A 27,435-nucleotide genomic window follows, 5' to 3' on the forward strand; every position below is an offset into this window, starting at 1 on the left:
ATCTAAATTTTGTTGTTCATATATTGGCAGGAAAAAAATCATTCATTTTTTATTCCACATTCATTATATCTACATTAGAAAAATTTGATATATGAATCTTTTCATCTTAAACGATTTTCGGTGCGAATATTCTGCAACACAAAAAATAATTTTTCAATTCAAAACATTAATAACAATGGCAGTCATTCGGATTGTACTGCCATCTTTTGAATACCATGGTAAACAGCAGAACACAAAAAATTAAAGAATTTATTTTTTTTAAAATTGAAAATTTGACTTACCATTAAACCAGGCTTATTTGATTTATGTACAAGTGATTCATCTTCTGTAAGTAGAAAAAAAAGAATAACAAAGATTTTAGTGATTTGATTAAGAATTGTTTTGTGAAAAAAATAAATTTTTCCGTTTTAAAACGCATTGAAAATGACAAACATCTTCATCAAATATAAGATTTGAAAATTTTGATTGAAAAAAAATGACAAAGCAAAACAGTAATCAATAATTATAATAATGATAGTGATGATGATAATCATAGAACAACTTGTTATGATAATGCAAATATTGAGACAATTGAATTCTTTCATATGTTCAAACATCATGATTGTTACCATTCAAAATGAAATGACGTCAACATCAAAAAAAAAAAAGTTAGGATTCAACATGAAGATGACGACTAGGATGATGATGATGATGATGATTTGATTTGATGTGATGTGTATACGAGATTAATTGTAGAACAAGTAAGAAGAACAAACAATGTGTGTGTGTGTGTGTAAAACAAAAGACAAACATAAAGGAAGAATAATATGATAATTCATATGATTCTTTTTGAATACATTTTTTTTGATTTCGCAATGACAATGTCAAGTTCATCGTAGACAAATATTTTTGCACATCATCTTTAAAAAGAATCCATATCTAATCAATATAATTGAATCAAATAAAATATTATTTTAGTTAAATTCTTTTTTTAATCTATCTATTCTCATCATTCTTTCTCTCACAAATTTTATTTTTTCTCTTTTGATCTTATTTATTGACCAGATACACAATCCAAATACCCAAACTTGAACATTTATATCTAAAAGATTCTTATTATTTTGATCAGCAAAGAAAAATTGAATGCGCTTGCGAAAAAAAAACGTTACAACATTGAATTTGATTTTGTTTTGTTACTATAATTATTATATTGTAGGTGTGTCGAATCGATATTATCGAATGATTGACTTGGCGTGACCATCGATTGAATGAATGATAAATAAAAAGAAAACAGAAACACTTTATTAGATCGATCCATTTCACTGTTTGGTGTGTGTGTGCGTGTGTGTTAGTAACTAAAAATTCCTATACACCATAATTTTAGATAGATTCTGATATTGTTGTTGTTATTTTTTTTCTTCATTTCAAACAGAATACTAATTTCTAATTTTCTTTTGTCAGTTTGAAACCTTAGAAAACAAAAACAAAAAAATGTAAAACAGTTTCTAAAGAAAATATTATTTTAATATAAAATATAAATGATTTTTTTATTCACAAACATTGGCAATCAATCTGATTAGTTTGTATTATTTTTTTATTTTTGCTTATACATAGTTCCGTTTAAATGGAATGGTATGGAAATTTGGAAATTTGTCAATAAAAGAGAGAAAGGGAGAAAATGAACAAGATAATAATCCGAATAAAAATATCTAAGGCTTTTAAATCGAATACAAGAAAAGCAAAAACAAAACAGCGGATATGATTTTTTCTTTTTGAAAACAGGCAACACACACAAAATGAATTTTTTTTCGTAGCAAATAAAACAGATGGAATGACAACCGTAGCCTAAATCGAACAGGAAAGCTCAATCATTCACTAAATCACAAAAAAAAATTTATGTTCAAAATATTGCAAAAAGAAATGATTCAGTTTATAGAGATTTCCATAATCATAATCCTTCGATTTAAGGCAACAAAAAAGCCAAAACTTACTGTTTCGTGTAAAAGTTGGCGAAGAATCGCTTCGTCTAAGCGAACAAATCGATTCTAATTGTTGTTGTTGCTTTGTCGATGATCGTTGAAACATTTTGTTATTTCTTTTGTTTTTTATTTGTCTATTTCAGTGATTCTCAACCAGTGTGCCGCGGCACTTTAGTGTGCCGCGAAATTCTGAAAATGCAACTGTTATATATTCAAAAATTCTAAAATTGTGCCGCGACAACAAAAAGGTTGAGAATCACTGGTCTATTTGTTGTGTTGATTTAGCCTGAACCATCAAATTTTGTTTTCGATATAATAATGAAATTGATGATCACAAAAAAAACACAAACATAATAAAAATTAACTGAAAACAATTCCCAGTATTTCAGCGGTCAAACAATATTCGAACCGGATCAATTTACAAATAAATGAATGAAAAATAAAATTTGAAATGATAAACACAAAGATAGATAGAAACAGTAGGAAAAAAAATTGTAAATAAATGCAACAACAGCACAAAAAAATTAAATAATAATATCAGGATAACAGAAAAAATATAAATAAAATGAAATTCGTAAATGGAAACAAGTAACAAACAAACAAACAGACAAAAAAAAATTTCCATTGATTCGAAATAAAAGGGATAAATAAAACAAAATATCGAAGTCAATACCGAAACACATTATACACATTAGACATTGACATAGACATTGAATTTGGTTTTTATGTTCATTATTTGGATTATCATCAGTACAATTGTTAAAGAATAATATGATTTATAAACACATAAACCACACACACACACACACAACACACAATCGAAAAGAAAAGATGAATGATGCTATTCAATTCAACATTTTTCATTGCATTTTCAAATAAATATATAACGCGGCATACAGTTGTTGACATTGTTGATTTTCATATACTGCTGTTTAGATGTTCACTTACAAAACATTATTACATTCAATACGTGCATAGGATTTCTATAGTATTCATCATCATTGAATTATGTTCGGCTTTCTCTTTTTTTTTATTTTATTTCATTGAATATTTTTATTTCATACACATACAATTTTTTTGATTCTGGGCAACCAAAATTATACACAACAATTGAACCGTAAGACAAAACTGTTTTTATGCGACAGAATCTAAAGAAATAAGAAAATAATAATAATAATGAAAGAAAGGACAAAGTGGATTAAATGAATGAATACCACAAGCGGGAAGAGAATATTAAAAAAAACAGACTCTCAAGAGAATGATCGAGATATCAAGATTATACAACAAGGAAAATCTTCGGCAAAACTCCACACTCTACACACGACAAACAGAATTTAGATTCTAGGATTTCGTCGCAATCGATGAGATGCCAACGACGGAACAAATCCATATTCCATATTATACAAAAATAATAATATTTGCTGTCTAATGAATGCAAAAGAAGCAAATGTTTAAATATATTAAACCAAATCGACGTAATACAAAAATCTCATATCCACACACTTACGCAAAAGTTAGATAGATTGACAAGCATCAAGATTTAAGCGAAAAAAAAACTTTTGCATTTTTTTGGCATCAGAATTTTAATTCATTTCATCAAAGGAGAAAAAGTTTTTTTTGACAAACGAAATTAAAAAAAATAAATGAAACAGAATGTTAGCTATATTGATGGCGGTGTGTGTGTGTGAATCATGTATAATTTTTTTTCTTCTTTTCATAAAATATAAAAAAAATAATTAGGATGATGAACATAACGGGCCTACGTAACTAATATTTGTTATTTTAGTGTTTCAGTTTTTTTTTAATATTTTGTTGATCGTCATCAGCTCCATATATACTCTACACCTAATATATATTTTTATGATGAAAAAAATGTGATCATAATCAACATACAAACAAACAAAAAATTAGATGAATGATATGCAATTGATATGATCATTTGTTTTTCAAATATTTTTTACGTGCCGTTGTCATTCAAAATGATTGTATGATGATGTATATTGTTTATATGTTATTATTATTTTTATTATGAATATATAAACCGACATATGTGCCAAACAAGAAAAATTCCAAACAACAACATCAATGACAATATGGATTTTTTAATACAATTGAGATTGTGATTCAACACAAGATGATGATAAACAAATTGATAAACAAATAACTATAAATCAATTAGAAGATTATATTTAATCCATGAATGAAATGTATTGCAAAAAGAAGAAGAGAGTGAGCGAAAAGACATTGCTTCCTCCAATATATAAAATCAGCCAAGATGAATGGATCAAGTCTTTAACTAAATAGTCTGATTGATGATTATTCGGATGAATAAACCATTTATATGATGAGTATAAAAAGCAACAACAACAAAAAAAATCACCATCAATTTCAAGGCATTTATGTATTACTATTAACAATATTGTCGTTGTTGGTTGGTAACTCTTTCATTCATCGCGAACGAATTGGAAAAGAGACAAGTTTTCTTTGCCAAAATAGATTCATTAGATAGAGCATAAACATTGAACAAAATCAGACTAAATTTATTGTCGTATTGTAGACATTCCGTCATCATCATGGTCATCATCAAATGAAAATTTTCATTCATTTTCATTATATAAAATAACAAAACTTTTTTTGTTTTCGGGTATAGATATTGATTATTCTGAATAGTCGGCTATGGTGGGTAAAACAATTATCGAAAATACAAAAAAAAACAGAAAGAAAACACTCACAAAAATAGACAATGCATTAATCAATAATGGCAGGAATGAAATGAAATTGCCTGTCACCGAAAATCAATCGAATAACAATCATCACCAATCGAGAACATTGAATGATGTTATAATGAAATCTGAGATTCAACCAAAATAAAAAACCGATTCGATTGAAATTGTTGAATGAATAAAATCCTAAATCAATACGAATCGATTTAGAAATAAAAATTGATTCATCATGTTTTAATGATGATGATTTTATCATCAAAATCGAAAGAAAATTGATGAAAAGAAAAGGGAAACATTTAATTAATTAAATAAAATACCACAATAAAAATAATTTCATGATTGTTTTTTTTTTCAGGAATTTTCACTGAAAAAAACAAAAATAATTATTATTCGAATCAATTTACCAAAGTTTATGTAACAATATATCATAGGACGACAAGAATAAATATTTGGTTTTGGCAGACGAATAATTTTACTGATTCTTGTTGGCAGTTTTCTGATTAGCATATGATGGATTTTATTTCAAATCGTTTATCAATATTATGTGTATGGCTGTTAAAATTGAAAATAAAAGTCAATTATATTTGAATGAAAATTCTTTAGATTCCAAATACAAAAAAACACCTCTATACAATTGATTTTCTATTTTTTAAATTTATTTTAATCATAATTTTTTTATTAATTTTGGATTTCGTATTGAATAGGTAACATGAAAACACATTTTCATAAAAGCTATTGTTTATATATTTCTCATGTAAAAATTTGATCGAAAATATTTACAATGTGAACATGTATACGAAAGAAAGAAATGTTTTTTTTTTGAATCGAATTCATTCATTCACTAAGTAAATAATCAACATATAAAGTTTTGACTATGGCCACTACAAATTGATGATATCCAATTCATTGTTGTTCAATGATGTTCATATCGAATTGTACTTAAAGTTGCTGATTTAATTCAATTAGACATTCATCATACATTATCAAACTACATTCGATTCTATATATAGGATATATGTGATAAATAAACACAACCAAAGTAAACTGTAACGACGAATGATCAACATTTAATTCGATAAATGACGAATATATTGTTTAAACATGAACATAAAAGTTTAGATCGATCACTCATTCATGAATTGTTATTTGTTTTAACCAAATTAATTCAATGATATTATGACCGGTTTCCGTTTTTATTCTTTTGAAAATAATTTTTGTTGAAAAAATAGAAAAGATGAGACTGACATCTATTAGACAAAAAAATCACTAAAATTCCGGTAACATTGTTTATGAAATAGAAATTCTTTTTCACACGTGGTTCGTTCAATATTAGAATCATATGATTATTTGTTTTATAAGAATTTTCTTTTGAATTTTTAGTTAATTGTTATTTTTATCATTTTATCTTTTAAATGTCAATTATTTGACAAGTAAAATGCAAGTGGCCGAAGTGAATGATGTAAAAACTTATAATTTAAGCCAGGGAAAAACGATTCCCGAATGGCTTTCAGATCGAAAACGGCGTCTGCTGCTAAAAAAAGATGTTGATCTTCGACGACGAATTCAATTGATACAAGATTTCGATATGCCCATAGTTAGCAATACAGTGAATGTATCACCAGATGGACAATATATCATTGCGACGGGTGTTTATAAACCAAGAATTCGATGTTTTGATGTTGAACAGTTGGCGATGAAATTCGAAAGGTGTTTAGATTCTGAAGTGATCAAATGCATTATCCTCTCTGAAGATTATGGAAAATTATTATTATTAGAAGCGGATCGATGGATCGAAATTCATTCGCAAGCTGGGTTTTATTTTAAAACACGCATACCGAAATTTGGTCGTGATATTGCCTACAATTCTGCCACATGTGACGCTTTGTTTGTTGGCAATAGTTCGGAAATATATCGCCTTAATTTGAGTGTGGGTACATTTTTGAAACCATTCGAGACAAATTGTTCAACATTGAATGCAATATCAATTAATCCCGAACATAATCTAATCGTTGTTGGCTCACAAGAAGGTTTTGTCGAAGCTTGGGATCCACGAGTTCGTGAAAGAGTTGGCACATTAGATTGTGCTCTGGAAAGTTTGCGTAATGATCCTGCAAAAGTGAGCGAAATTCCATCAATCACCACAATTAAGTATCGTGATGGTCTAACGATGGGCGTTGGAACATCTAATGGTCAGATATTACTATACGATATTCGTGCCAATAAACCATTCTTAAATAAGGATCACATGTATGGCCTACCAATCAAGACTATTGAATTTATCGATGGTCCTTTGAATCTAGTTGCAACACTTGATGCTAAAATAATCAAACTATGGAATCGAAATGATGGCACACCATTCACCGCTATTCAAGCGGACAATGATCTCAATATGTTAGCAGCATATCCTAATTCGGGCATGATGTTCGTAGCAAATGAATCACCAAAAATTTTAACCTATTACATACCAGCTGTTGGTCCGGCACCAAAATGGTGTTCATTTTTGGATCGTATTACCGAAGAATTGGAAGAATCAAATGATAATGTCATATATGATGATTATAAATTCGTTACCGAACATGAATTAGAAGAACTTGGTCTTAGTGATTTGATTGGCACAAATCTATTGCGAGCTTATATGCATGGATTTTTTATAGATATGCGATTATATCGCAAAGCTTTAGAGATATCCAAACCGTTTGTTTATGAAGAATATCGCAAACAGAAAATTAAGGAAAAAATCGATTCTGAACGTATTGATCGTGTACAGATTACGGATAAATTACCAAAAGTGAATCGTTTATTAGCGGAAAAATTAATGGTGGCGGAAAAAGAAATGGAAGAGAAGAAGAAACAAAATAAAACAGTTAAATACAAACCTAATCCTCTAAAAGATGATCGATTTTCTGCATTATTTGATGATCCAAATTTTGAAATCGATGAAACAAGTGATGAATTTCGTCTTTTGAATCCAGTATTATCACGATTAACAAAAAATAATTCGAAATCAACTATTGTCAATGATGATGATGATGGACAAACTAAACCAATCTATGCTGATATATTTGAAGAAGATGATGTCCTCGATGATAGTACAACGGATTCGGATGAAGATCTAATATTCGATACAAAACATAAAGATGAAGATGAAAAGAAAAATAAACATGAAAAATTTTCAGATAGTGATGACGATGATTATAATGATGATGATGATGATGATGATAGCGAACACGAACAGGAAAAAAGTACTGTACCAAAACGAACAGTGAAAACAAAATTATATCATCTTAAATCGGGAAAAACTTTTGATGATCTTTATAGCAAAAATAGGAATAGCAATAACCATCCTAATAATGATAATCAACAAATTGAAAGTCAAACATTTGAACAACGATTGAAACATTTAGAAAAAGAAAATAAAAATAACCGATTGTTACAAGGTAGTAGTGGTGGTATTAATGGGAATCGTATCATGACATTTGTTCCAAGACAACAACAACGAAAAACAAACCTAGATGAAGAACAAAAAGTTAACAATAATCGTCAAATTGAACATAGAAAACAGCGAAAAAAATTGGTGAGAAAAACTACGGGATTAAAATTCAATAAAAATGTTTTTTGATGAGAAAAAAAAACACTGAATGTTCTCACACAACAAAATGACAAATACGTTTTTTGATGATTATTTTGTATAGAATGAAAAATTTGTAATTTTATCTCACAAAAATAAAATTGAATATTTGTTGAATTTTGTTTTCTCTTGCATTTGTTCCAAAAAATTATTTTGCCGGTTGATGATGATGATAGTTTCGGGGAAAATAAATTGTTGGCTAATGTCGTGATTTTTGATGAAATGAATGTTATTTTTTCTTTTCAAATTCAATCAAAATATTTTCAAGTAATAGATTAAATTTTTTTTATTTTTTCTTTCTCTTCCTTTCATTCTCATTTAATTGCAATCACGCGTGATGAAAAATTCAATTATTATTATCTAGATTGCCAACATACGGATAGATTCTAATCACTTCTATACAGATTTTTATTTTATTTATTTGTTTAGTTGAAAACAAAAGAAAATTAAATCTAAGATTGTTTTAGATCGATTGATGAAAAAGAAAAAAAATGTTAGTTCCTGATATTATATATATTTACACAGCAAGTAATGAATTGGATCGAATGATGATTACAATTTTTTTAATTTATAAAATTAATCAACTTTTTGTTTTGTTTTGTTTTGTTTGTAGGCTGATAATTATTATGATTAGAATTAATTATGATGAAACATGATGAACGATGATGATGATGTTGAACAAACAATGAATGAATGATGACAGGAGTCCATTTTGATTTATGTTTCGGGAAAAAAAATATTGGCCAAATTTTTTTTCCTTGATTCGATACAATTGATGGTGGTTATGTTGATTTTATTGGTCAGCAACCATAAAAAGAGTTGATTATAACCTGCCGTTTTGTTGTTGTCTCTTTCATTTTTTTTTGTTTAAAGTTCGATACGGTTATCTCACTTGAATCGAATCCATTCTAATATTTAATGTTTAACTAGATTTGGAGTTTTTTCTTCTTCTTTTTTTTACAGATCAAACTCGACCATAATAATAATGATGGCATGACCTGATATGTACATGAAATTTTCGATGTCATGTATTTTATTTTATACGAATGAAAGTTATTTTTAAGTTTAACCTATGGCCATCATCATCATTGTTGTTGTTGTTGCTATTGTCGACAACAATGATGATCTTTGTGCCATTCTTGTTGTTAGATTTGATTTTAATTACATACAGTAAAGTAAAGTCTAATTTTTTTTCAATTCGAATCTCAACATTGTTGTTGAACAACAAAATATAAAGAAAAGGAGAAATTTGGATTCAGTTCAAATTTCATTCATACAAACATCTTTTGATTTTCATTGTCCATTATTATCACAATGGAATTTGAAAAAATAGTATGGATACAAAGTTGATAAATAATGATGATCTAAGTAAGATTCGATAGATGAATAAAAAAAATACCTAAATTTAGATCATCCATAATCAAAATAAAAATCTAAGAATATATAGAGTAATGTGCTTTGATTGATATTTATTTATCGAATTCGTTTTTTATTATTTTAATCCTCAAATGATGAACAATCTCGTTATTATTTCTGCAATTATTTTTATCCTGCCTATCACTTTGAAAAACAGAATTTGAATCAATTCTTTTTTGGAACGAAAAAATCGAATAAAGTGTTTGCAACGTATGAATACACTATGATGAAAAAAGCGCGCGCGTCTTTTTCGATCCAGGCAACCATTTCGACTTGATAGGTTTCAAAGCATGTTTTTTTCTGTCCGCGTTAAAAGTGTATTGTTTCGCGAAAATTCTCATATTATTTATGTTTAGAATTTAAAGAAATTAATTAGATTTTGTAAGATAAAATTATCCCGTATTTTTAAAAATGTTTGTTTTCATTGTATTTACTTTGTTTATATTAATTACTGCTATAATTATATCATTTTATTATCGATATTATTACTTAAAACGAAATCTTTGTCAAACAAAATGCTTCAAGACCACGATCGTTCGTCAATCAAATCAAAATAATTTAGATACAACATTAATTAATGGTAATGACAATTAAATTAGATGCCCTTTTTCATGCTATTGTTTTTTCATAGATTCATTAGTTTTTTCGCCTAACAATGTTTCAAAAAATGGCATTTCATCACAAGCCAATGATAATAATCTAGTTCATAATCGTTTTCGGTTCAGAAGTTCACCAGTAAATTATATTTCGCCGCATTCAATTTATGGATATGCGCCATCAAAAATTGGTAATAGTTTCAAAAATGAAAAACCTAAAGCTACCCGACAGTTTACTGTCAAACTATCGCCTTTTCCATTGGAAACTTTGTCATCAAATATTTTCACCAACCGTTCGGCAATTGTAAAATCTATAGAAAATGATGATTCGATAAATTCTGGTCAAAATGTCGAGTTCTCAATTAATGAAAGTTCAACTACTGTTTCAAATGCAAAAGAAGCATCATCAATCAAAATTGTTAATTGGGGTGCTTCTAACAGCAAAAAACGACCGATAATTGATGATCATGAAGATCTAGGTACTAAGAAATCTCGAAACAATCATGATGAAGATGATTATCATGTAGATGATGATTATGAAGCAAATGTAGATATAGATTCTGGACTTTCATCCACAACATCAACGAACAACAATAAAAATGATAAAACTTTAAAACGAAGTACAAATGTTTTAGATAATGAAAATCAATTCATAATTCCTAAAAAACGTGTTCGTAACAACGAAATCCTAAGTTCATATAGTTCGACTAATTCTAACTTACAAACTAAATTGGCTGTCAACAAACGGAAATCTTCGCCGGAAACACCATTGTCATCAATATTATCGAATAATAATGAAGAATGTAAAACGAAAAAACTAACTCATATTGAAGAATTAGAATTGATGACATCTCAGGTGAAGCCGTCATCTTATAATGTATTTTTAGCCGTTGCGGATTCTGGGAATGAAACTATTGGCAGGAAAAGTTCTAATTCTAAAAATATGAATATTCCGGATGGTATAGATGATGATGATGATGATGATGATATAGATGATGATGGTGATGATGAAGAATGTAATAATGATGATCACCTGACCACTGAAATTGAAATTGAAAGTGCTGACGCTAAAGAAGCCGATCAAATGATAGAAGTGAGTCCCGAAAATGATGATGCTGTTGAGTCAACTAATATAATGGATGTTGCTGAAACTGAGATAAATGTTCAGCAGCCTAACGACGATGAACGTTTATATCCGATACCAACCTATGTATTCTCAATCAAAGATCATGAGCATGATAAGAAAAAGAATAAAAACCGATTGAATCGTTTCATGGAAGCCGTGCAACAAGCTAATCAAGAATTAAAAGATGATTTGGATAAAACATTAGATACTACATCGCAACGGCAATTATTACCATCAAAATCTTCTGCATTTCAGCCTATTGAACCATCGACAAAACGAACAATAACTGCCGAAAATGTTCTCAATACATCAACAACTAAGAATATAACTACAATCAATACTTAAAATTTTAACTGTTATTGCGTTATGATTCTAAATAAATTATTTATGTTAACCTCCACCAATTAGGTGTAATTTGAAACAGAACAAGAGAATCAAATGATCGATAAAATGATAGAAACAAAGAATATTATCGACGAAATGTTTTATGATTATTCCAGACAATCAAACACGTGATTGCTCATCAACAGAAAAGTGCGAAAACATATTTTAATCAAATTCTGATTCTTCAGAAGATAACAATTTTCGAACTTGTATCATGGATAACAAGAATCATTGTATTACACGATGAAACAGCTTTAACATGTTGTTTGAATTTACCCCCATTATCGGAGATAACAGGAAAATACTTTCGTAAATTCAGAATCAATTTTCAATCAACTCATTTTTTCCAATAAACCACAAATATTTTCATTTGATTTTATTTTCGTATCAGATATACAATTGGAATATTTTTTTCGTTTTGATTTTTGTGTGTTTGCAAATGATCAAATAATGAATTTTAAACCACTATCATTCAATTTGAAATCATATATAATTATAATAAATTTACTAAAAAAACAAAAGAAAAAGATTTGTAATATTGCAAATGTTTTTTAGAAATAAAAATGTTTTTTTTGTTGTAATACTTGAAGAGATGAATTTGTGTTTTTTTGTGTGTTCCAGATTCCAGTTTGAATTGTGTATAGTGAAATGGGATTTATACAAATAATAAATGAGAATACAGAGAGATAGCGAAAGAAAGAAAGAGAGAGATCCAAATAAGCGAGAAAGTGGGAATTACATAAATTCGAAATTATGAATTCATGATGATGATCCTATACAAATTCGTTTTATACGATGTGGAGGATGGGGCAAGAAGAAGAGGCAGGTAATAAAATCAAACATCAATAATGTTCATATATCAAATATCAATGAATAAGTATGTTTAGGTATATTCCATGATTATAATTTAATGATTGATAGAAAGAGAATTTGATGAATTTTGGTATTTGAGATTGCCATAAATGTCTGCAGACATTTGAATTATTATCAAATAATTATGAATGAATTTTTTCCAGTGTTTAATTTATCACTGTAAATATTCTATGTATAAATTTGATGATGATGTGATGATTATGAGCTTCGAGAATATGAGAAATATCAATAAATAGAGACATGGTGCGGAAAGAATTATGTCCAATATTTTAAAGCCAAATGAATTGTCGATTGTTTATTGATTGATTGATTTGTTGACGCTGAGTAAGTGAATCTAGTCAGTTTAAAGTAATCAGAACAAGACTATTGGTCTTATTTATAAAGAATGTGTTTTATAACATTGGCCATCCGATTAATTTGATTGATTCGATGCCATTGTTGATATCACGAAGCAACATCAGCAGTGGTTTTGATCGAAGCCGACATTGAATTTGCAGCAGCAGCAGCAGCATGTAAATGTGCTTTGATATGTTCTTCGAAATCCGTTGGTGAATGACATACCTGGCTACATAACGTACATTTCAGTAGTTTATTTGACCAATCATCATTAGCCTGATGACTTCGATCGGAACGAAATGAATGATTTTCCATTTCATCTTCATCATAAGCTTTTTCGACTTCATCATCATCATCATCATCATCACTATGTTGATTAGATGTGGAATTATTGATTCCACAATTTTTATCATTATTGAGATCGATTTCTGGTTCGCATATAAGTTCTTTGGATTCATTGCCAATAAAGCTTTGGTTTTCATTATCATCTTCAATATTTTTGTCATCATGATTTAAAGGTGTTTTATCAGAAGTTTCGGTCAATTCAAGAGGAATCTGTGATGATGGAGATCGTTGTTGTTGCTGGTGATGTTGACTTGACATCATTTTCATCAACATCATTTGCTGTAATGCCAATTGACTTGCTTCTGAATTGGCTGCTGCTATGTTAAAACATTTAGATTAAATTCTGTTCGTAGTAATAAGATAAACTTACTATTTAGAAAATGAGGATTCAAAAATCTAAGAAAAAGATCAGGATCTGGATTCGGATGATTTCCTGAATCGGACATTTCTGTAGCAGGTAAAGTAGCCGTTGTTGGTGTAGGAGGTGTTGTTGGTACTGTTGCTGTTGATACTAATGGTTGAGATGATTGAATTTCAGTCGTAGATTTTTTTCGATATTGTTCAGACATTGCAGAAGAATTATTTTGGATAATATTTTCACATAGTTTCAAATTTGGTAAATCAATAGACATTCGTCGACCACGTCTGGATGGATTACTATGCGTATAGATATGCGTACCCATATGAACCTAATGAATTGGATTTAAATCAATAATCCAAATATATAAGATTTTAAGAATCAAATTAAAATTACCTTTAGATTTCCTTTTGTCGTAAATGCTCGTCCACAAACTTGACATTTAAAAGGTTTGTCACCGGTATGTGTTCTCATATGAATCTGATCACGAATATAAAATTAAGATTTTCATTTGAAAAATTAATTTCACAAAATTACCTGTAGAGCCGAACCACTAGAAAACGGTTTATTACAGATGTTACACATGTGTTTATTTGATGATGATGATGATGAATGAGGTGTTGTATTATTACTCGATTCGGTAGCAGGAGATTCAGTATTACGAAATTTATCAGAATCCATTGAATTTTCATTCGGTGTATGTGGACTTGCTACTCGGCTACTACTGTTTGAATTATTTGACGATGTAGCCATATTATTTTGGTGATGTTGAAAATTCATTTGTTTTCCAATTATTTTTGTTATACTATTACTTGTAAGAAAATTTCCCAAAGTCGTATTATCGGATGGTGATATTGTAGAATACAATTCTTGGGGTAAGTCACGAATTTTGTGTGTCAACATATGCTGTTTCATATTTCCTTTGGTAGAAAATCCACGATCGCAAACTTCGCATTTGAATGGCCTTTTTTTGAATGAACATATAATTAAGTTTTTTTTTTTTGATTGAGATTCAAGTTAAAATCAAATCGACAACCTACCTTTCTTTTGTATGAGAACGATAATGAATTTCCAATGCACTAAAACAAGCAAACGTTTTCAAACAAATTCGACAAGTGGTGTTTGGCCTTCCGGTAGGATGATAAGGCAAACCAGCGAACGGTGTATTCGGGTATGGTTTAGACCTGTCATTGTCTGCTTTAGATGGTTGTTCATTATTGATATCAGTCTTCGGGGTTGAATTGGAAGCAATTTCATTTTCATTCTTGCTCGATTGATATCTTGGTTGCGGACTAATCTCTGCAGTCGATTTCATCACATGATGCTCCAAAGCACTCAATGTGTTTTCTTCATTTTTCTTTGTTTCATCATCAATTTTTTTCTTTTTTATTGGTGATACAAGTAGTTCTTCTTCGATTTCAGTCGTGTCACTAATCGATCGAATATCATCTGCGCTTGTCGAAACTTTATTTGGTCTATTATCATCTATATCCATATCGGATTTTCTTTTGTCTTTTGATGTATCTGAATCGGTGGTATCAAGATCATTATCTTTCTCGGCTAGATCAACACTAGAACATTCATTTGATTGATTTTGATGGAAATTAGATGGATTAAGAATATTAATTGGTAATGAATTCGAATTCTGGTTTAAATGTTTTGCTGCCATCTCCGAAAGAAAATTAGGCGAGAATAAGCCCGGTGCTGCTCCTGGTGGCAATGCTGGAAATGGACCATTGAAACCCATCGGAAAAAATGAACGAGGAAAATTCATATTGCTATTTTTCAAATCATTCAACATTTCAGGTGTGATGTCTGGAGTATTCGATCCATTAGGATCTATAGAATGTAGCCGAATATGCTGCTGCAAAACCTAAAAAATTCATCAATTGATTGTGATTATTACAAACAATAAAACAATATTTGAATACAAACCAGAGCATTTGTGAATTGTTTATGACAAATTGGACATTGATGCAGCATACGCAATGGAGGCTTTACTCGATGTACACCCATATGTGTTTTCAGATTTCCTTTTGTCGTGAATGCTCTACCGCATATCTTACATTTAAATGGTCTTTCTCCAGTATGGGTACGATAATGCATTTGTAATGCACTTTTGCAACTCAAAACCCGTTGACAAATGATACATTGATTGGGATCTTGAAGCTTATGTTCGATATTATCAACCAATTGTTGTAATTTGACTGTTTCAGATGCTTTTTGCACTTCCATCAATGTTTCCCATGCGCTATCAGTACTGCCTGGTTTAGGTAATAGATTTTGATAAAGAACCGGATCTTTAGAAGCACCTTCTACTAGATCAGATTCACTCATACTATCAGATATTCGTGGAAATTGTGCGGCGGATGAATTATTTGCAGCCAATGAAGCCGGTAAAGAGACTGAATTGGAAAATCCATTTGCATCCATATTGAATGGCAATCCCATCAATCCATGTAATGAATGTTTAGATGATATTAAACCTGAGATAATTTTATATGAATAAATCGATGAATTTGAAAAAGTTTCGTTTTTGATTTATGAACTTACCGTATGGAATACCAAATTCATCACATAATTCATCATCATCATCTTCATCAACACCATCAACATCATCGATATCATCATCAGCATCGATATCATCCAAATCATCAATTTCATTCTGTTGATCCATATTTTCATCTCTGTTACTTTCATTTTCTTTCTTTATTGAATCATTATTAGGTTCATTATGATTATCTTGATTATTATATTCATTGTTTTCATTTTCATGGTCTTTGTTTTTTTGTTTTCTATTTTTATCTTGTTCGGATGATGGTTTGCGTCGTTGACTGTCACAATCATCAGTATCCAGATCGGTATCAGAACTATAAAATGTTGTTTTATCTGATTTACATTTTTGATTCTTTTTATTTTGTTTTGATTGTTCTTCTTGTTTTTCTTGATCTGTATGATGACTACTGATATCGGAATGGTCACTTTTGATTGAATCATTAACATCATTGTCATTGTTGTTGTCACCAGCATCATCATCATCATCAACATCATCATCATCAACATTATCATCATCATCAATATCGTCATTATCATTATTATGATCATCATCATCATCATCGTCATCATCTTCATTATCATTATCATCATCAATTTCATTTACGCCAGACTCTTTATTATTTTTATAGAAATTTGCAAAATCAAATAGGCTTTTTGGTTTTGATTTGTTTTTATCACTATTATTCGAAGATTTATTGTTAATTGCCTCATCATTTGCATATGGAATCAATGTAGAGCTGAATATTGCTGGAATGTGTAAAGTATTTGATTGTGATGGATATGATGATGATGATGATGTGGTAGGCGGTGGTGGAGGTGGTGGCGATTGTGAATTTGATGGTGGTTCTAATGGTGGATGAAATTTATCCAAATGTTCGGGTACCGGATGTGGATTCATTTTTACATGTGGATATTTAGCCTTATGACGTTGAAAATGTACTTTTAAATTTCCTTTCGTAGTAAAACGATTTCCACAAACATTACACTTGAATGGACGCTCACCAGTATGTGATCGAATGTGTATCTGTAATGCTGAATCACTACCGAAAACTTTTCCACAAAATTTGCAACGATGTCTATTGGCCGGATCTTCTTTACCATCTTTTCCTTTACGAAAATTAAGTAGTTCATTATTATCAGTTGATGAAAGCCCATTCAGAAGAAATGAACCTCCAGACATTGTATTCTGTAATGCTTGTTCGGTATGTTTTTGCAACAATTCTAGTGTATTTGGTTCGCTAAATGATACTGGTTCGGAAGAATCGACTTTAGGTGGGCTCATCATTGGTGGTAATGGTGCATCCGGATTCGTATCTTTTAAATCCAGTATCGATGAAAGTAGCTTACGAGTTGAAGCTGAATTTGTAATTGATTCATTTTCGCGGTCACTTTTTGGTGATAATGATGATGATGGCTGACATTGTCGATGTGTGCCATCCTCGAGATCACTTTTTTCTTCATCATGTTCATGATCAAACGATAATATTTTTGTTTTGTTAGACTTTATCGTCGTCGATGATGATTCGATATGAGTATCTTTTTTAATTGAATTTTGATTTGTTGATGATGATGTTCGCGATATGTGTTTTAAATTATGATGGTAATGATGAACCGGTGATTTTTTTCCTTCAATTTCATTATCATTTAATTGATCCAATGAAATTGACCTATTATTATTTGCAATCAATGGTGATGATGATAATGATGGTGGTAATGTTGATTGTTGTGATGACTGATGTTGTGCTGCAGCTGCTGCAGCAGCAGCGATCAATGGAAATGGTGGAATTGATGATGATGTACCTGGATGTTGTTGTTGTTGTAATTGATGCATTTGTTGTAACATATGAAACAACATCATTTGCTGTGTAAATAATGCTGCTTGTTGTTGTTGTTCTCTAGCCGATAATGATTCATTACGTTCGGACGGTTGATGTTGTGTTGATGATGATGGAATTGATCCGCCGGTAAATAACGGTGTTAATGATTCTATAAAAGCATTCATATCTGAAGTTGCAGCAGAGAACGATGGTGCTGTCGTTGTTGTTGCTTGTGAAATCGGTGAATTCATCATCATTTCATTAGTCGTCGGCCAATGTCCTGATAATGCGCTCAATGGACTTGTGGCTTGTTGTTGATTAACAGTGGATGAGTTTTCCATGGCGACAGCAGCAGCGGCGGCAGCCAAACTTTCAAATGCCATTAGTTTATTAAGATTCTGTTGATGTTCATCCGACAATGATTGATGTTGATGTTGAAGTAAGGGATATGTATGATGAGAAAGTAAATGTGGATGCGAATGTGAATGATGATGTTGAAAGAATGATGTAGGATCCGAATCATGTACACCACTGTTGTTCGATAGTAATTTATCATCACCGGTATTATTGTTGTTGTTGCTGATATGATTACGAGATACTGATGATGAGGATGATGATCCATGATGATCTGAAATTGTTCTCGATGTCGTATTCGTTGTCGATGTGGTGGATAATTTTTTCTTACTTTTGCACGATTTTTTATGACTAATTAATGCTGCCAATGTAGCATATGAACCACCACATTTATCGCATAAATTCTTCCCGTTTGGTGTTATATGTGATTTCATTGTTTTCGACATTAAAGGAACTGTTTGAAAAAATGAAAAAAACATAAATAAATAAATAATCAATTAATGAATCAAAACAAAAAAATTTACTCCAAACTAACAATGCGAATGACAATGATGATTAACCTGTTTTTTCCATTGGGAAAAATTTCGAAAAATTTCTACTTTCTTAACCAACTAACAATTCCACAAATGAAATCGATTTGTTTGCATGGAATGACTGAAAGCTAAACATCAAACACACACAAATAAAAAACTCACAAGAAAACTTACGATTCAACAGAATCTGTATTTTAACGAGCAATCAACAACAAGAAAATAGAAGCAAAAAAAACACAAAATTAAAACGAAGACAACTGTAAATTGGTCTGTCTAATTTAATACGATTCAATATAATGATGATGATGATGATGATACTAAGATAGTGAAATTAGTCAAGCTAGAATCGGTTTAAATACATCAAATTAGTGTTTCAAGTTTTTTTTTGCAAATTCGTCAACATTAATCAGTTATATCAACCCCCTTTTCAGTTACTATTATGATGGTTAAATCTTACTAATCTCAATAAATGAGACAAAAAAAAGAGAGAATAAAATTAAAGTGGAATTTTTCTAATTTATCGTCGATAGATTTATTTACAATATTGGTTGTATATAAGAATATAGGAAAAAAGGGTTGCATTTGATAAGTTTTATATTTCTTTCTTTAATACTTATTGAGCGATATTCGTGGAAATAAAATCCAAAGCTTATATGAAAATGTATAACTTTAAAAACATTCAAACAATCATGATGATTATAATAATAATGAAAATAATTAATGAATGGAAAAAGGCAAAAAAAATTGAAAGAAAATCCAGGATCAAATTGATTGCATAGAAAAGATGCCTATGACCGATGATAATATATAATTAATATAATGGATTATCTCAGAAAAAAAGTGATATGAGTTTGTCACATGAAATTATTCAATATCATTGATAATATGACAGTTTTCTAAATCTAATGTAACCATTTCGTATATGTTTATGCATTTCATCTTGTCATCATTCATTCATTAAAATGTATAGATATGTTAGAATATTTAATTAGAATCACTTTAATTAAAATGATTTTCATTGAAAAAAAAGATCAGTATTTTTTCCTAACTTGATATATATCGTAAAGGTTAGTTAGTTGGTACAAATGAATCCTATATTTATATTTGATAAGGACCATGAAAAGATTGAAATTGAAAGAAATTATTCAACTGATTTTAATCACTTGACATTCTATATAACTGATAACTGGTTCTTTTTTCTAATTGTTTTTCTTTCCAATTTTTAATCATCATCATGTTGTTGTTGTTGTTGTTGGGTGAAAATGAAAGCTTAAATCATCACTCACGAGAATATATGCGAATGGAACGATTCTTTCTCTCTCTCTCATGAGAGAGTAATGAGAATTAATAAATGTTTGAGGAATGAAAAAGTGAGCTAAAAATCCATTAAAATAAAAATAAATGATGATAAGGATGGTTTTGATTTATGCAATGAATATAACATGATATGAGATCTGATGGCATGTATAAAGCTATATAAATTTCACATAAATCACACTTGAATTGACAGGATATTTTAGGTTGTCATTCATCAATCTATGTATATAATATGAAATGAACATCAAATCAATTATTTTGAATGCAAACGATACTGCCACTATTTTAGCCATTGGGCAATTGTAACATGAATATTCATTCGAAATGGTCATGCGTATTTGACATGCAAATTTGTTTTTATGAATGCAAATCAAAAAAAACAAAAACAAGATAGTTTTAATACATTATCTATGATGATTACGCAAATGATGATGAAGAATTCAAGTAGAAAAAAAACACTAATTAACAAAAAATAAACTATTTCCATGATCTTCATGTTTGTTCATTAGAAAATCAAAACCTATATATCATTAATAATGATGATATTATTATTACCATTTGATTTTTTCTCATTATAGCCAAATAAAATAAAAAGAAATAATTTGATAATGTTGAAAATAAAGCAAAAAAAAAGCATGTGATTCAAAAACATTATTCTTATATGTCTCTTAACATTGTCAATTTTTTTTTTGTAAAATGAATTTCAATTTCTTATATATTCATATCTTGAATTTATTGACATACAGAAAGTGGGGAATATTTTGATTCACTTATTTATTTACAAAAAAAAGTATAATAAAATACATAAATAATGTATAAATATCGAACAAACATTCAATTTATGAATAATTTATTCTGTTTACTCGAATATAACTATGATTGTAATGAAAATATAAAAATAAAATAAAAAATAAAAATTTAATAAAGCAGGGAAATAATTTCATAGCCAAAAATAAAAGTCAACGATACATTTTTCTTGACAAAAAAAACTTCCTCATTCAATACAACAAACCAAAAACGGAAACAACGATTCGATAATTGAGACAATTTTTCTATCTATTCTTTTTGCGAAAAAAATTCCTACATTTCTTCCATTCTCAAATGTAGAGATATTATTATGAATTTCACATTTTATTTGAAACATTTTGAAATTTCTTCAATGAAAACAACAACGTAAAAAAATTGTATCATTTATTTTTGTTATTAAATATTTGTTTTCAAGTTTGAAACTCTTCGTCGTAGTTGTTCCAGAATAAGTGCAAACAAAAAACATAAATACATACTGTGAATCATACATCAAACTTAAAGAGGATGGGAAATTTGAATTTTTTTTATTCAAATAAAAAGTTTACATAGCCTACAATCAATGAATTTGTAATATTACGGGAATATAAAATTTGATATAATATTATATAAAGATAGTGAAAATTTAAGATTAGAATATAATGAATGAATAAATGTTATGCATCAATAACTTTAGTAATTTTATTAATATTCTCTATGAAAATAAGATGACAGAGTTTGAGATGGAGAAAGGGGAGAAAAACTCAAAATTTGGTTTGTCAAGTTTTTTTTCAACAACAACAACCAAAAAAAAAAACTTGAAACTTTTTTGGTATTGCACTGAAGTTGTTGTATATTCAAAGGCGCCTGTCATGTTATTATCAGACTAATCATTTACACCAGTAGCAGGAGAAATAATTTTTTTTTCATTTGATCTTGATATTAAATATTTGTGTATGCGTATGAGTTTGCTATATAATAAAATATATATTCTCATAACTGTAGTTGTCCAAAGGGCTGGTATTTTTTTTAATGGTAATATTATTTTTTCATTTTTTTTCGGTTCTGTTTCAAAAAAAATCCAAAGTTCTGACATGGATCTGATGTTTAAGCAGAGTCGGCTCAAATTTTGAAACACTGGTCTAAGGTATCCATAAAAAAATAAAATTTGTGAAATTTTTCATTAAAATGGAATAAAATGATGGTTATAATCATTTGATATGAAATATAGCAAAATATGATATCCATAATAATAGCAGATCAAACAGAAGTAGAATATTCGTATGTCTATTACGCCATGGCGTCAGTGTGTACCACCACCATTACATGTGTATGAATTGAATTGAATGATATGAGTCTTCATATGAATTATGTAATGCATATAGACTACCAAACAAACTAAAATATATGGTTAGTAAAAAAAATGAAAAAAAAAAAACAGGCGGGCATTAGTTTCAGTCAATGAATGAATGTAATGGCTCCATCATCATCATCATCAACCAACCAACCAATCATCAAACAAAAAAATATGAAAAAGTAGAGCCCGATCGTAGCTTAATGGAAAAGTAAAATGATGAAAAAATATTTTTTTTTGCGCTGTATAGAAATGATGATGATGATGATGAGGGAGGGAATAAAGTCATCATCAAAAGCTGTCATACATTGTAGGCTAGAACCGATAGCATAAAAAATGAAGAAAAACGATAAAAAATGGGCGCCATTAAAAAAACAAGTGAGTGCAGTTAGAAAATGAGAGAAAATAACTACGTTGAATGACATGGGTATGTGGGTATATAATATGACTTTGATAATAATGGCGTCATTTTATGGTTAGAAATTATTGTCAAATTTTATATGTAGACACAAGGGTCGAATGTCTTGTACGGTGAAAAGGAAACCTTCGAATACAATGAAAATCTTATTAAAATCCATTCCTCTTTAATATAATTATAATTATTATAGATTCAAGAAAAGAAAACTTTGTTTGAAATGAAATGGAAAAAAGTTATTATCATGATGGCCATGAATATTAAAAGAAAATACAAATCTATCCTTATAGCAAATGGCATTGTATTTAAAGCAAACAACAACAAAATAATAATTTTTCAAAAGATTTTTTTTGATATGAAAAAGAAAATCAATGTATCAAGATAAGAAAAAATTGATAAATTGATAATAATAAAATATTCACTCAATATTATAAAAGATGAGGCAGCCAAAATGATGGATGCGCGCGTATGGAAATGATGAACAAAAAATAAAGTATGGATGATATGAAAAAAAAATAAAATAAATGACAAACAAATGAAAAATTGGCACCATCATATATATAGCTATATTGTATCTATGTAAATGGATGGATCAAGTCGCCATATCCATGTCATGTTATTAATGCCATGTTGGATGAAGTTTTCTTTTTTTTTCCTACAAACAGTTTTCATCCTTGGATTCCTTTTTTTTCTCATATGCCAGTCATTCTCTGATCTAATACATTGCTTCCACATGACAGAGTTTAATTTGTCTTTTCAGTTTTTGTTTTTGTTGTAATTTTTTTTCACTAAAACATCGTATTCATTTATTATTTTTATTATTATTTGTTCTGTTATTCCTTTATTTTATGTATTTGAAATGAAATTGTGGGCAAAAAAAATGATTGAAATTTTAGAAAAAATTTTTAACATTTTTTTCTATCATTTTCATTTAATGATCATCATCATATGGAACTTTGTTTCTCCATTTACATTTATATATATTCAAAATGTATACGAATGATTCGAACAAAACAGTTCTGTTAAAGAGAGAATATAATCAGTCCATTTAATGTGAAATAATGTCAATTTTATGACAACAATAAAGCATAATGACAAACATTGAACATGTTGATGATGTTCAAGCCATAAATGTGTGTATGTTATATTCAGTAAGTCAATCATTAGTCGGTAGTGTACAAGATGAGTTACTACAAATACCAGCAGTTTTTCATGTTTTAAGAAAATATAATCACTATTTATTCATCTGCCAGAATTGTCAGTAATAATAACGGCTTATTTTAATAAACGATTATTTACAAATGATTTTCAATGTAACACTTTTTTTCTAATTTCAAACAAAAATGACAATGATGATGACATATATGATATTAAATTCTTTACAACGACAAAATTCAAATTTCTTACATAACAATTTAAATTTAAGGTAATATTGTAACAAATTCTGTTAGAATACAATTTATTCATCAAAAAAAAACAGATTTCGTTACGATTAATGAATGTAGAAATGTTTATTTACATTGAATTTTTGGCTTTTTTTGTTTATTTTTTTAAAGAAACAAAAATGAATTGATATTTCATTTACACAAAATTTTTTTTTGCAGATTTAAAAATCACATATGATCATAAATTTAAAGATTTTGATAAATATAGAATTTTGGAGGGTTGAAGAATGTTTGCAAAAAAAAACTTATGAAGAATTGTTCATTCATTCACCAATATATCTTATCTAAAACGCACCAACAAACCAAAATAATTTTAACCATAAATATTCTATCGCTCTTCCTCGCACACAAAAACTAACATTTAGTCGATACGACTCATTTAATTTCTAATTATAATCTTAAACCGTAAAATGTTTAGAAAATATTTTGTTTTCTTCATCACTTCAAATACAAATCAGTATGAATGGATTGGATTAATGAACGGTCGGTATGATAAACGATGAAAAATTCAAAATTTTTGTTGAAATAAAATCATTTATTTTTAGAAGAATCTTCATTTTGGACGGAAAAAAACTATCGCTTTCGGTCAAAAGAATGTATAAACAAATTTGTCCAAATGAAACGAAAACAAATCCAATAATGAAAATGTACAATGTACCATCTAAGAAAGCAAAAAATGAATGCCTAGTTATTTAATCAAAAAGAAAAAAAAATCATTTCAATCTAAGCAATGAAAACAAAGAATGGTTTCAAAAATATTTAACTTATTATTCACTGAATGAAAAACATATTCATTTGAAACTTTACATACAAAAAAAATAATGGTATTTCTTGTTTGCTTCCAAACATTGCAGAATGTGAAAAAAATTGAATTCAAAAAAAAACTTTTTTTTCGAAAAAAAAAAATGATTGGAAAGGGAGAGTGATAGAGAAAATTATGAATTGATGATCTGAAACGATCTGATTCAATAATGTATACTTCATAACGGTCTGTTTAAAGTTTTATTTTCTGGCAAAGTCATAAAATTCAATTGATATTTATTTATTTATTTTCTATGAATCGATATGTTGAAAACATTTTTCAATCAAATCAATATTATCATTATATATTGAAAATAGTATCCAAATGTGATATCAATGGAAAAAAAAATTCATATAATATAATAGCATTTCATATAGTCGAAAGAATCATTTTTTTCATGGATGCAGAGCAATGGAAAAAAAAATTCAAATACGAATAAAAATGAAAAGAGAAAAAAAATATATATTCGATTGACACGACGACCCTACCCGTTTTGTTGTTGTTTGAATGAAATTCATTTGCATTTAAATGTATACCGGGAGATTCATTTATTCACAATAGAAATACATAGCTAAGATAAAAAATGATATCCCTTAAATTTCAAAACCCTGAACAGTATGTTTTATTGACAATTCGATGTTATGATTTCTATCCATTTTTTTGAATGTTTCATTTTTCTTCTTCTTTCTATGTTTGTCATTTAATACAATCGTTTGTTTGGCTATATGTGTGTTCCGGTTTTGAATTCATTTAACAACAACAAAAAAGAAGTTAATGGAACAAAAGAGTCTAAATAGTGAATGGGATGCCCAGATTTTTTTTCCTGTTTAGATTAAATTGATAATGTTAGATTAACTGACAGAAATAAAAAAAGGGGCATAAAATGACTATTAAATATTGACTCTTAGTTGATGTTTAATGGTCAAAGGTCAGCTGCTCTGACATGTATAAAAGCAGAGCACTGACATATATTAAATTAATCTGCTTTCTGTATTTCTTTATGCCTTTATTATTATTTTGTTTATCATTAATAAACTTCATCAGGTTATGGGTCCGAGCGGCTTTTAACTGCGAATAATTAAAAATTATTTTTTTGTGATCATCATCATCATTGTTTATTTTCTTTATTTTGTCGTAAAAATCATCATCATCTTAATTGCTTAAAATGACACAATTTAATCCGAACAATGTCCAATATCTGACGTTGGGTGATGCCCCATTTCATCATTGGCTTGAATCAATAAAAGAATGCCTGACAGCTATGGACTGCGAGGAATATATTGATACCAATTTCAATTTCAATCCAACAAATGGTTTAACCAAGAAACAAAAGCAGGACATCAATCGATGCCTTAATTTGATCAAATCATCAGTCAAACATAAAGATCGTGAAACAATTTTCAATTGTACAACACCATTAGCCATGATTGATAAATTGAAAAATAAGTATCGGTCATCAAAAACAAGCAACATATTCGATCTAATGCGACAATACCAGAAAATAAAATTCGATGGTGATGTTTCTAAATTATTCTCAGAAGTTCGTAGGAATGTCATCCAAATGGCTGAAAAAGAATTGCGAATGCCTGATTCATTCATTGTTGCAAAAGTAATCGACGTTCTTCCATCAGAATATCGTGACATTTGTACACAAGTCGAGCTATTAAATATTAAAGAAGATTCCAGTATCTCAAGTGATACATTTGAATCGATGCTTTTACGTCGTGAACGTGAATTGAGTGAACCGGAAAAAGAATTATCTGGTGCAACGTTAATATCGAGCAAAAAGAATGTTGCCATGAAATGCAACTTCTGCGGTCTTAAAAATCATGTAGAAAAAGACTGTCGCAGGAAACATCGTAACAAACCTGCAAATTCGAAACGTCATTCAAATTTCCAATCATATCGTAAACAAAATGAAAAATCCGACAACGACGACAAAAATCATCTTGATCCTGCAACAACACTTGTGTCAGCAATGTCATTAATAGCATCGAATAGCAACAACAACAAATCACCAAAATTTTTGGCCGACAGTGCTGCTAGTTTCCATATCGTCAATGACGTGAATTTATTATCAAATCAACGGCACACTGATCGTACCATCACTAGCCTTAAACAAAGTACCAAAGTAAATATTATTGGTGATCTTCATTGTGAATTTTTCAACGGTACTAAATGGACACCCGGCAAAATTTCTGACGTATCATATGTGCCAAATCAACCATTTAATTTGATTTCAACAGGCCAACTTTGTAGAAAAGGTGCCAAAGTCAACACCAACGAATATGGTATGATCGTATATCGAATGGGCAA

The 27,435-nt window shown here is 29.0% G+C and overlaps 4 protein-coding genes across 6 annotated transcripts in view; 2 read left to right on the plus strand and 2 right to left on the minus strand.

Annotated features, from left to right (window-relative positions):
* Positions 1-2,657, minus strand: part of LOC113793122 (uncharacterized) — a 38,511-nt gene extending 35,854 nt beyond the window's left edge. Inside the window, exons 1-2 of the mRNA XM_027343096.2 lie at positions 1,971-2,657; positions 282-325 (exon numbers count right to left, since the gene is read on the minus strand). Of these exons, the coding sequence (XP_027198897.2) occupies positions 282-325; positions 1,971-2,064 (138 nt within the window). The 5' untranslated portion in view covers positions 2,065-2,657. The remainder of the gene's footprint in view (positions 1-281; positions 326-1,970) is intronic.
* A 3,335-nt stretch (positions 2,658-5,992) lies between these two features.
* On the plus strand, positions 5,993-8,426 carry l(2)34Fd (nucleolar protein 10 lethal (2) 34Fd). The gene has a single exon (XM_027343284.2). It carries the CDS (start codon positions 6,117-6,119, stop codon positions 8,298-8,300), a length of 2,184 nt encoding a protein of 727 aa, XP_027199085.2. The 5' UTR covers positions 5,993-6,116; the 3' UTR covers positions 8,301-8,426.
* A 1,592-nt stretch (positions 8,427-10,018) lies between these two features.
* Positions 10,019-11,847, plus strand: LOC113793356 (uncharacterized). Its single transcript, XM_027343375.2, has 2 exons — positions 10,019-10,305; positions 10,357-11,847. The coding sequence occupies exons 1-2, from the start codon at positions 10,137-10,139 to the stop codon at positions 11,790-11,792; spliced, it is 1,605 nt and encodes a 534-aa protein (XP_027199176.2). The 5' UTR covers positions 10,019-10,136; the 3' UTR covers positions 11,793-11,847.
* Positions 11,848-12,381: 534 nt separating this feature from the next.
* Positions 12,382-27,435, minus strand: part of LOC113793354 (uncharacterized) — a 67,863-nt gene continuing 52,809 nt past the window's right edge. For 2 of the 3 annotated variants that reach the window (XM_075823464.1, XM_075823466.1), the window contains exons 4-10: positions 16,297-18,924; positions 15,679-16,229; positions 14,784-15,616; positions 14,281-14,707; positions 14,140-14,223; positions 13,756-14,074; positions 12,384-13,702 (exon numbers count right to left, since the gene is read on the minus strand). In XM_075823464.1, coding sequence (XP_075679579.1) covers positions 13,149-13,702; positions 13,756-14,074; positions 14,140-14,223; positions 14,281-14,707; positions 14,784-15,616; positions 15,679-16,229; positions 16,297-18,924 — 5,396 coding nt within the window. In that variant the 3' untranslated portion in view covers positions 12,384-13,148. Of the gene's footprint in view, positions 13,703-13,755; positions 14,075-14,139; positions 14,224-14,280; positions 14,708-14,783; positions 15,617-15,678; positions 16,230-16,296; positions 18,925-27,435 lie in introns of all 3 variants that reach the window. The other variant, XM_075823469.1, reaches the window with a different exon arrangement.

This window comes from Dermatophagoides pteronyssinus, unplaced genomic scaffold (assembly GCF_027571235.1).
Source record: "Dermatophagoides pteronyssinus isolate colony J.1.1.1.1 unplaced genomic scaffold, Derpt_VIB-CSIC_2022.12 sq0001, whole genome shotgun sequence".
Lineage (NCBI taxonomy): Eukaryota > Metazoa > Arthropoda > Arachnida > Sarcoptiformes > Pyroglyphidae > Dermatophagoides > Dermatophagoides pteronyssinus.

What these genes read in the sequence shown, in the direction of transcription:
- LOC113793356 (XM_027343375.2), top strand. Translation starts at nt 10,137, where the DNA reads ATGTTTGTTTTCATTGTATTTACTTTGTTTATATTAATTACTGCTATA. An exon ending in AGATACAACATTAATTAATG is followed by an intron (nt 10,306 to 10,356) that starts GTAATGACAATT and finishes GTTTTTTCATAG; the next exon opens with ATTCATTAGTTTTTTCGCCT.